This window comes from Malania oleifera, chromosome 6 (genome assembly GCF_029873635.1).
Source record: "Malania oleifera isolate guangnan ecotype guangnan chromosome 6, ASM2987363v1, whole genome shotgun sequence".
Classification (NCBI taxonomy): Eukaryota; Viridiplantae; Streptophyta; class Magnoliopsida; order Santalales; family Ximeniaceae; genus Malania; species Malania oleifera.
This window is the reverse complement of record NC_080422.1, coordinates 21429088-21441416: the sequence shown is the minus strand read 5'-3', so window position 1 is coordinate 21441416 and position 12329 is coordinate 21429088. Positions and strand designations below refer to the sequence as shown.

Sequence of the window (12329 nt, the reverse complement as noted above, 5' to 3'; positions counted from 1 at the left end):
GTACAAGAGATACTCTCAAAAGAGCTGATTAGTACAAATTAAGAGCTATATACTTCAAATCAAATCAAATATGAAATTCAAATTGAAGCCCCAAGAGTATATCACCTAAGGATTCTTTCAATGGATGAAAGAATTTAGAATTGTAGCACAATACTAGAGATTAAGAGTCAGCAAAGCCTCAGTAGTTTTCGTGCAAGTTGAGAGTGAGAGAGCCTTTGAGAGTTTGAGAACAATTGAGAGAGATTGAATGATGTAATTGATTCTTGGTGATTGAATTAAGTTATCTTGAGGGGTATTTATAGATTTAGAAAAGTATCTAACTTGTTCCCCAAGTTTACTTGGAGTAATGTCCAAGTTTTGAACCAATTTTGAGGCCCAAGCAATCTAATTTTTAAAATATGTCCGTTATGAAATTTAAAATCTTTTGTGTGACAGTAGCCTAACGGGTTCTCTTTAGTCGCTTGTCCATGAATTACACAGATAAAATACACAGACAATAGGGTGGCAGTCACCTATCACCATGGGGTCAGGCGCCTATCACTGAAATTCCCTATTTTAAAAAATGGGCAGAAGGGTGACAACAGCATGGTGAAACCTTGTCAAGCCTCTGATTTTGCACCGTCAGGCGCCTATAGAGACCCTGACAGTAGCTTGACGACCTTCTATCCGTATATTTCAAAAGCCTTTAAAGTGGTAGTCTATTGACCATGTGCAGTCAGGCGCCTGTAAAGTACAAATCCTTACTTTTAAAATATGATTATTCTCTCTCTCTTTTCTCATCTATTCTTGGAATGTTAATTTATTTTCTTTGAAAAATATGTTCCAAGATTTTAAAAAATTCGTGTCTTAAGGTCTCTTCATTCCTAATGAGCTTCAAAATGAAATTTCATAATTTGAAAATACTCGAAGTACTTACAATACATTTCCTCTTGACTCTCTTCATTTCTTTTGAACTCTTTGAAAAACTTCATCAAGTTGTTGTTTTGAGTTCCTGAATTTTCAATATTGATCACTTGAGTTGATATGAGTTTTTAATGTTCTTGTGATCTTTGAGTCTTTCCATGTTGGTTTCTTGAACTTTCAGAATTGATCACTTGTCTTCATGAAGTATGCTTTTGTTTCAATATCTAAAATATCACAACTTTAAAGAACATTGAATAACCTTACTTTGTTATCATCAAAATCAAGAGTCGTAAGCCTTGGTTAGGCCAATAGTATAGAAAGAGCGATGAACCTCCTCCAGAATCAACTTTTTAATCTCCACATCGTTAGGTACACATAATCTGGCATGAAATCTAAGAACTCCAACCTCAGAAACATTGAAGTCCGGTTGCTGCTCACTTTGTACTTTCTCCACAATTTTCATCAACTCCGTGTCTTTCATCTATGCGACTTTAATTTGATCTTGTAAGGTTGGCTGAATAATCAAACTAGCAATGAATGTGTAGAAACTCGAACTCAGAAAATAAAAGAAATAAATAAGAAAAGAAGAAGGGAAAAATAAAAGGGATAAATAGCAGGACTTGTCGACGAAGCCTTGATTTCGTCGATGAAGATTCTTCTGGGGTTCGGAGATGAAGTTCAGAGCGTCATCGATGAAGAAATCCCAAATGACTGAAATTTCAAGTTTAGAGTTTGTCGCCAAAGTCCTTCTTTCGTTGACAAACATCCTCTCTAATTTGTTGACAAAGGCGCCAATTCGTCGACGAAGTTGGCCGAGTCAATGACCTATAAATACATTTTTTATTTTCTTAAGGGTTAAGAAATCTTACTTTCCTCTCTCTCTCTCTCTCTCTCTCTCTCTCTCTCTCTCTCTCTTCGGTTTCTTTGCTGTTCGTCGCCCGAATCGATGATCGGAAGTTACCACAAGGATCAGGGGGAAATTCTTTGCAAGTCTAGCAGAATAGATTCTTAAACGAGGTCTTTCCAGGTTACACTCCAAAACCAAGGTAAGTAGGTATTTTGGAGTTTTATTGTTTTTTTGAAGTATAGAGGGCCTAGGGAGTGTTTAATGAAAAGTATTCTGTGGTTTGGAATGATTAATTTGGGGAAAATGTATTTTAGGTTTTGAGCTTTGAATGTCGTAGGGTGTGGATTAAGGGTGTTAGAAGGCTTTTCAATAAGTCAGGTAAAGGGATTAAGTTAAGTCAGAGTTTTAATATAGTGGAACTGAATAAAATGCCATGTATGTATATTTATGTTTTCAGTTGTAATTTTGAAAACCAATCGTTCAAATGGTTTTTTCAAACCTAGGATATATGATATGGTATTTTCAATAAAAATGAACGGTGGAAAGTATAATTTGACGTTATAAATAGGATATACTGTATACGGAAAATTGTATGGCAGATAGATAAAACTGGTTGTGAAATACTAGAAATATTTGTGAAATACAGAAATGTTTGTGAAATACTGGAACTATTTGAGAAAATGCAGGGAGTTTTATATGATGACAACGAGGGCCAAGTTTTATATGATGGCCACGAGGGTTGAGTATTATATGATGGCCGTGAGGGCCAAGTATTATATAATGGTCGTGAGGGCCAAATTTTATATGACGGCAGCGAGGGCCTGGTTTTATATGATGACCGCGAGGACTGAGTTTTATAATATAATAGGTTTTATATGAAATGAGTTGAAATATAGTTTTTATTACTTAAATTGCATGATATGCTTTAGGAACCTTGAGGACTAGTTATGTTATGGCCACGATACCATTGCTAGAGTTTTAGTATTAAACCATGTGCACCCACACTAATTGCGAGGAGGTGTAGGGTGGTCTCAGTTGATTAGTCTCAGTAGAGGGGGTACCTTCCCTGGAAGACATGACTTTCAGGATGTGGTAAGGCAATCGGACCTGCAAGCAAGTTGTGGATACCTGCGTAGTCAGAGTTAGATGCAGACATATGTTTTGACTTTGTCTGAGTTGATATCTCCTAGGGCTAAGTCCAGCCTTCAGGCCGCACAACTCGTGCCATGGGGGAAGTAAATGGCGTTAGTCCCAGGGAGTGTCTTTTATGCATATCTGTAGATTTATGTAATGATATTATGTATTTACTGAACTATTTATACCATGGAAATGAGACGAGTATCTTCAATTGTATAAAGTGAGTATAATGTATAAATGTTATTTTTAGTTAAATGAAAGATGAATGTTTTCTATAAACATTTAATGCATGTTGACCACACACTGATGTTAACTTAATCTTCTTTACTGAGAAGTGTCTCACTCCAATATACAAATTATCTTTTCAAGACCATCTCGAGGTCGAGGTTAGCAAATTCTGGGGTGGGTTGATAGCCAGTTATATTTTTGTGAGTGTCAGTAAGAACTCCCTTGTAATTAACTTGGGTTTGAAGCCCTAAGTATGTAATATGGGTGTATATACTGAGTTAGTTCTAGTATCGTACTATGGTTTGTATTATGAGTTTCAGAGAGATGTTGATGTAATTTAGTAGCATAGAATTCTGATAATGCATTATGGATACTATGCTATTTATTTCCGCTGCTATTATATATGATTATGGTATCAGGTACAAAGACATCACTAAAGTGGCACCCCGGGCCCACGTGGAGGGTCGGGGCACTGCAAGTGGTATCAGAGTCTAGATTTACTAGGTTTTGCAGACTTTGACAGTTGATAATTAGTAGAGTATAAGTTGAGATAAGTTAAGGATAAGAATGGGTAGGTTAGGCGAGTCTTGGTCAGTAAGCTTAGAGACGGTTATCCTTGATAGTCTTCTATATTTTTCCCAAAATTAATCCACAAATAATCATAATAATGACATCATCAATGCTATTTCTGATACCACACACGCACTATATCCTCGGACCCAGTGGGGTCCAAAGTAATACCATCTCATAATTTATTTAAACAAACAAACAGTGGGAACAAAACATACTTGTACAACCATGCATACCAGAGTACTACCTCACAACCTTAATATCAACATTTCCCCAAAAACATATTACAACACCGAATAACCAAAACAATTAGATATAAACAAAATATTGTCCCAACACTACTCACTCTCAGCTAGCTCGTCCAGATCTTGCTTTGAAGCTCTTAGACTCGGTTTCTTAAAGGTCTTGAAAAATTTGTATATTTAATGGGGTGAGACACTTCTCAATAAGACGGAATAAATTATTATCAGTGTGTGGCTAACATAAGTTTTAGTGAAACAAAAACCTCACTTAATTTACTTAATCTGGCAAATATGACATTTGTGTAATATAACTCACACCTATACAATTGGAAATACACATTTTTTTTTTGCAATATAATATGTTTAGTTAATAATAACACTTACATAAATTATGCATAGAAGAAACTCCCTTTTGGACATACAACATCATCATGTATAAACCCCTATGATCTAGTTGTGCGGTCCGAATATTGGACCTAGCCCTGGCTAGCCTACCACCAGGCTAACTCAAACCTCACGCGTGAAAGTCCAATTTGCCTACCCAGCCTGGTCTAGACTCTAGGGGGGTACCCAACCCTTCCGTGACCAAATCAACTTGTCAATACCAACACTTCTATCTAGAACAGTGTGGTTGCACTATCTCAATCACTAGCTACGGTACCGTGCTCTCATCACATCTGGTCCTCAGGGTTCTTAAACCATATAATGTAATTTAAATAATAAAAATTGTTATTTAAACTCATTTCTTCATTCAGTATAAAATTTGTCATATAAAAGTTCGGCATTTAGTCGTCATATCAAACCCTCGGCATACAACTGTCATATCAAAACCCGATACTTAGTCGTCAAATCAATCTCGGTATACAACTGTCATATCAAAACTCGACACTTAGCCGTCAAATCAATCTCGGCATACAACCGTCATATCAAAATTTCACCATTTCTTACATTTCCAGTATTTTCATCAATCAGTATAAATCATATTTTTTTCCACGATAATACCATAAAAATACTCAGATTCAATTATACAGTAAAATATAATTAAATCTCATGCCACATGATTTATTCAATAATTATAATTTCACTAATTGCCTGCAGAATTTTCAAAATATATAATTGATAAATTTAATTATAACGCAAGTATTATCAATTCCTCATTTTTTAAATTTAATCCCCAATATATTTTAAAAACCCGAATATGATCAAATCCCCTTAATTTAATTTAACTCCAAATGATTCCCAAAAAAATCTGATTTGATCAAATCCCTAGAGTTTAACTTAATTAGAATATATTCTCAAAAATCGCAATCTGATCAAAACCCTGCAGTTTAATTTAATAAAAATTCATTCCCCAAAACATACACATAATAATTCAAAATTACCATTCCTATAAGCCTAAATACTCAGAAAATCATGTATATCATTCTTGAAACCAAATGCTACAATTTAATCGGGAATATTTTCAAAATAAACTGATATAATTTATTACCCTTACCTTACCCTAGGAGTGGTCCCTATGACGCTCCTACGATAAATCCACTCCGGTTAAAATCTTTATGGTTGAAAATGGAATCTAATGGTATTTTTCGTTCTTCAATCGTCGAGAATTTACCTAGAAATTGAGGAGAGAGAGATGGCGGAGAGAGAGCGTAATGATGAGAGAGAGAGAGAGAGAGAGAGAGAGACAGGGTGCAGGTTTCCTTCGTCAGGAAACTTAATCCTGAAGGAATTTTTTTTTTGAGATTAAGTTTAGGTTATATATAAAATATTATATTAATATTATATTATATTAATAATTATTATTATTATTATTTTATTTATTTCATTTTTTTAAAATCACTACATATGTGGTCGGAAAAAATAATGCCCGGAAAAAATGAAGGAATTAAATATTGAAAAAATAAAGTAATAAAATTTTAAATTTTATAAAGATTGTTCATAGATGGTAAAACCAATATAACACTTTTTTGAAACCAAAACAATAAATATGCCACGACTTTTTTCCAACCTAAACCTAATGCGCACGAGTGAGGGAAGTGTCCAAACACGTGTAGCACGACCCACAGGCAACCCAACTACCCGAGTCCCATTTTTAACCACGCCGCGCGTTCTGCCACCGCAACAGGTTCCCAAAGGCCGAACATCGATCTCCCCTCCCATGGCGTCTTCCAGAACGCGGGCAACCATCATATCCTACATTGCCTCTCGCATTTACTTCCTTCTCATCATTTTTCAAGTTCCTCTTTTTAGGTATTTCCCCTTCTCCTTTCTTGATTCTTTCGTCTTTAATGTGTTCACGGATCTTAAGTATAACATTTTTCTTCATGAAATTCAAGCGTTATTTGTCTTCTTCCATGGATTTATTGAATTTGTGCCTTATTTAGATGGGCAATGAGTGATTTGATGCCGTCACAGAATGATGATTTATTTTGCGAAAGACCCATAAATGCTTTGCCTTTTCTCCCTTGTCATGAGCCCTTTTATGAGTTCGAAGTTTCTTGGGTCGTATCCTTCTTTTTTGGGAATTTTGTGACGCGAATAATTGCTTTTTGGTTTGTTACATTCGCAATGAGTTCATTGTAATTAATGGGTACTCTAATTTTAATTTTTTATTGTCACATTTAATTTTGAGAAGTGAATGACTGTTCGAAACAAGATTATATTATTATAATTAAATAATCTGCTTTAAATTCAAGGGCAATGAGGAACTTTTAGAAAGATGACTGTTCTATTTGTTTAATTGTCTGCAATTAATCCTGTAACCTGAAGGGGAATGGAGTCTTTTCTTTGGTGAAAAGCAAGAAGAGAAGGAAAAACAACAGTAGACAAAATGAAAAAGCATCACATTTTCTTTTTCTTCTAAATCAGAGAGAAAAGGAGAGAATGCAAAAAGGCAGACAACTTTACAACTTTTAAAAAATAGTGGTAGTGGGGGTATGTGCCTTTTTTTTTTTTTTGTTTCATTGGAGGCTTATTGAACCTTGGCTTGATTCATCAAATATGCATTCTTGAAATTTGGTCTGTTCTAATTTCCATTTGATGCAAGAAGTTGAAGAAGAAGAGTTCATGCATGTTCAACAAAGTCAGATTTTTTAAAACCATTGCTCATCTTTTTGACTTTACAGGGTCTCCTGTAGATTTGGAATATGTACAACACCAGTAGAGGTGGCATCCTCTAATCTGATTGCGAGTGATGTCTGCCCTGCAACTGTAGTAAAGGCCTTTCTCTACCCAGGAGCAGTTGCAAATGCTCTCATTAAGAACAAAACCATCCCAAGTTACAACGACCTCATGCTGAATGCTCATGACTTCACCAGTGTCAAGGTGGCCCCTGCAAGAACAGATCTGCGGCACTTAGAGGTTTGCTTGTTTAGATCAAATTTTCATAATTTTGTGCAGTTGGCACTCTGTTTAAATCTTGAAAATCATGAAGGAAAGGAAAGAAAAATATGGAGTCTCCTTTTTTTTTTTTGTCATCAAGGAAGATGATTTGAAAAAAAAAAGAAAATATATAGTAAACCGATGAACATTTCTTTTATTTGCATGCCATTGACCTTCAAATTTTCATTAATCCTCAACCCTCCTTTGAATTTCTCCATCAGCAAGCCCTATGTTCATTGTTTTGGGTCCTTTGCCAGCTTGTTACGGGAAGCTACTTGTGTGTGGTGGGAGCATTACTGGGACTCTTAAGACGGGGCAGGATTAGCCTGTTCGGCACAGTTCTTGTTCTTTGGGGCATAATGAAGGAAGATTTTCTCAGAGCACCTCAAAATGGAGATGGTACAAAAGCTAACAGCATCTACCCAACAATGTTCATTGCTGTGCTTTCTGCCTTCTTGTCCATTAGAGGAGATGTGAGAAAGATAGTTCACAGTTACAGGGCTCAGCATGTTGAAAAGCCTCCTTGGGCAACTTCGAAAGCAAAGCACAAGTGACACAGAATGTAACAGGTTTCATTTAATCCTGTCAATTCTATTTTATAGAACTTGTCACACATGTAACTTTTGGGTTGGAAAGTGGCTAATATATTAGCCATTTTTCGCATGTTATTTTCTTTATAGATATATGTTGGTTTTGTGATACTGCTTCAAATTGATTTCTCTTGTCCAAGAGAAGAAAGATAGGAGAGGCGTGGTAAATTTGCATATAAGTTTCTCAGCTCGATATTTTCTAGGCCTAGAGCAGAGTATAGATCTTCCACGAACCGATAATATAATATTGCAATATAGAAAATGAATATATTCATATGGTACAGAAGTGTGTTGATTATTCGTGTATTACCTACATCCACACGCCAAGTAATCGTATAAAAATACTTGAGAGAATTCTGTACCACCCAAAGAATCTTGTTTACATTTTAATGGACTTTTATACTTGGAAAATGTTGTACAGTCCTAAATTTTCATGGCTTTCAAAATCAAGGTGCGAAAGAGTATGCATGATCACAGCGCTCCCAAAGGTGTGAAATTTTCAGCTGACAGTAAGCTTTAATCATCAAAACAATATATGCTGAGCTCATTACGTCCCATATATCCCAATAACAGCATACACTTTTCAAACCATCCAAATCCATCCATCACTGATATTTGGTTACTAATGCTTTAATTACCTTATCTCTTGGGTCTTATCAACGAGAAAAAACCACGGTGATTTTTCCAATCCTATCATGTGATACTCATTGTTTGATATGTTTTTATTGGATGAGAGGATCTAATAGGAGGACCACCTTGGTCCTCCTGTAGAATCTAAATTTTTTTTTTCCTTTCGAGCAGTTAAAAGGAATTTCTTCTTAGAATTTTTTAGCTCTCTCAAAAAGGAGAATTAATAATCTAACGATTAAATTCCTGTAATTATTTTTTGGGAAATAGGAAAGAAAGAAATTAATTACCATTGTTTTAACCATGAGGACTTTAGATCAACATTTATCCTTACTTGCATAACGATGGATCTTTTTTCTTGAGCTTGTCCTTTTGAGGAATTTCAATTATTCAATTTTTCTAAATTTTTCTCTCTAATTCTTTTGTTTTTTAAAATTTGTTTAATTTTTTTTTCTTTGATTCTCTTTTATAATCCTTGTATATTGAATAAATTTATATAGTATCTTTGTTCAACGAGTATTGCAAACATATATATAAGTTGTCATTAATTTTTTTTTTTGTTTGGAAAGGGTAAAGAAAATTTATTAAAGGGGGGAAGGGATTTCAGTGGGTATTGATATACACAGATTAGCAAGCGTCTGCCTGATTACCAAATCTATATTTATTATATTTTGTTCTATTTGATTCTATTTGTGTGTGTGTGTGTGTGTGTGTGAGAGAGAGAGAGAGAGAGAGAGAGAGAGAGAATAGATGGAGAGATTTTGTCTCTACTATTAGAAGGGGAATTTCCTTTTTTTAACCTGATTTTTAACATCTCAAAAATATACGTATGACTATCTATAAATACTTCAAAAGGGTCCCTATAGCTATCCTTATAACTACCCATAAAAATTAAAAAAAAAGTCTCTATAACTATTCTTCACATATATTTTAAAAATATCATTTTAATTACCTATAAATGTTCCTATAACTACAAAAAATATTTTTAAAATATCCTTATAACTATCCATAAAATTTTTAAAAAAGTCCCTATAACTATTCCTCACGTATATTTTAAAAATATGATTTTAACTACCTATAAATATTTCAAAAAATATCCCTAATCATTCATAATTTTTCTTAATAATTTTTCTATAATATATATTTTTTATTATTTTTTTAAAAATATTTTATTATAATTATCACTCAAAAGGTGTGGAGCACGCATATTGCGCGTGCTTATAGCTAGTATTAATAAAATTTATTAATCAACTTCACTTGACCAAGACGAAGAACTGTGTGGTGAGAGTCTCCCTTGCCCTTGTTTAAAATGCTAAACCTAAAAAGGACCAACATGTAGAAATATTTTCTAAAATATATGATTTTATGAGTTTTCAAAGTCTTCCATTTATGAATTTTGTAAAACATTCATGAGGAGTATTTAATGTTACGTGGGTTTGTCCCACATTGGAAAAAAGGAAAAGGAAATGTTATTAATAAATATTAAGGTGGAATAATCTCTTAAAGTTGGTTAAGAGATAGTGTTAGTATGTATTCTAATGCACCTTCGCACCGTTCGCATGCGCGTGCAAGGCCTGGGCTATAGGGCGCTAATGGCGCATTTAGTTGGCGCATTTATTAATCTTATATTTTTTAAGATCAAGTGGCATGACCAAGAGACTGGGTGCAACTTGGTCGATGGTACCATTGACTGAACATTGATTTTCTTGAGAGTCTCGACTAGGGCACGACTAGGACAATGCCTAGTGCGACCAGGTCGACACGTGGCGCGACCAGGTCAACGTCTAGTGTGACTAGGTCGAATCTGCTTCATGATTTGAACAGATGCAACCTATCTGAAGAGGCATAATTCTGTCTATTTAAAGACATAATTAACTTAATGAAATATACAGAAAATTCATCATTATCTCTTTCTCTTTCTTACAAAAAGCTTTCATAAATTAGATTTTTTTTCAAATTTGGATTCTATTTTTTGCAAAGATAGAATTCTAAAAAATTTGTTCAGATTATTCTAAGAGTGTTTGTGATCAGTTTTGTTTGTGTATAACGGAAACTGATATCAGATTATATTCTATGCTTCATTGTATCCTGGAAACGTATTTGCTGACTTAATATACACCGATCTGGTGGGGGCAAGTAACGTTTTAAGGAAATCGACACTGTAACGTGCCTTGAAGCATTTTCTATTTTACAACATTTCCTATCTTATTTCTACAATCTTAAAATGTTATTTTGTTATGGCTGGTTCTTCAACCTTGGGGGAATTCATTGTGGATTTTGTCAAACTTGAACGATTTGATGGAGGCAATTTTAGGCGCTAGCAAAAAGGGATGCACTTCCTTCTCGCGGGTCTCAAAGTGGTGTATGTTTTGACCACCCCTATGTTCTGACCACCCCCAAACCTACTATGAATGTGTTAGCTTTGGTGTATTCCCAAGAAAAGGGGGGGGGGGGATGAATTGGAATATTAAAAGTTCTCTCCTAGGTTAAATGAGATAGTCAAATAACACACTTTAGGGTCTTTCTAATCATACACTAATTGCGTAGATAATGATATGCAGAAATTAAATCATGCATTGCATTCACACTATAACATACACGTGCAATAAATATAAAGTGTGGAGATATAAACAAACACACGATATGTTATCGAGGTTCGGCCAATACTGCCTACGTCCCCGCCTTGGCTAACAAGTACAAGAATTACCACTATAATGCTACTTAAACGGGTGGAATGACACCTAAACAAATAAGGTCAATTAGCACAGGGCTGACCTCAAACTTTATAACTAGGTTAATTAACACAGGGCTGACCTCAACCTACACAATCCTTACCGAGCTGGAATACCGCCCCCTCAGGCCACGCCTAGAAATATAACAGTATTCACTCAATCAAATGGTATAGTGATTATGCTTTCATGTAAAGCAGATATGAACCCAATATAAGTGCAATCACATACACATCAACAATGTAGGTAAATGTAAGATCAGTGATGTGTATTTTTGTGCAAACCACACTCAACAAGATATGATCGCTACTATGCTCAAGAGTATTCTCAACAAGCTATATCTTTGAAACAAACTAAATGAAATCTCAAAAGCAAATTAGGATTTCAAAGATGTTAGTCAAATATTCAAACTCAACTCAAAATATTTTTCTTGAATGTAATGAGCTCAAAAGTAGTTTGAAAAATATTATAGCTTGTTGAAAATGTTTTGCACACCAAAATCAAACTATAGGAATCTTTGCAATGACAATGCAAAGATTCTTAAGCTACCAGGTTTTTCCCAACACAAGATTTGTTAAATAAAATCTTTGGGAAAAACTTTGCTAACTACCCAAAAATAAATAAATAAATCAAACAAGAACACTGAGAGTATTAGCAACCTAATATACACTAGCACAATCAATATACTCTCACAATACTAAAATGTATCAAGGGAATAGAAATTTGAGAGTATTTGGACAAAAAGAGTATTTGAGATAGAGAGGATTTTTGCTAATTATTTTTGGCTAATCCCTTACTAATCCTCACAAATGAACCCATATCTATAGGTAGGGGTAAAATTATAACCGTTTGAGACTTATTGGGTATTCTTAGAAAAGTCTAAAATGCTTAGGAAATATTAACCCAAATTAACCCGTGTTTACTTTAGTTAAAATAGTTTTAACCCGACAAGGTTCAGGTGGCTGAACCGAGGTTCGGTCGCCCAAATAGATACAATAAATAAAGGTCCTTAAATTTGGAAGAATGTCCTTTTCGAAGGGTTCATGCGCCCGTGGAGGTATGCACATTTTTAGTT

At 34.6% G+C, this 12329-nt stretch overlaps 1 protein-coding gene across 1 annotated transcript; it reads left to right on the top strand.

Moving 5' to 3' along the window:
- The first annotated feature begins 5957 nt into the window (after nt 1-5957).
- Nucleotides 5958-8072, top strand: LOC131157183 (uncharacterized). The gene is made up of 3 exons (XM_058111146.1): nt 5958-6177; nt 7053-7287; nt 7566-8072. Exons 1-3 carry the CDS (start codon nt 6086-6088, stop codon nt 7860-7862), a joined length of 624 nt encoding a protein of 207 aa, XP_057967129.1. The 5' UTR covers nt 5958-6085; the 3' UTR covers nt 7863-8072.
- Nucleotides 8073-12329: the final 4257 nt, after the last annotated feature.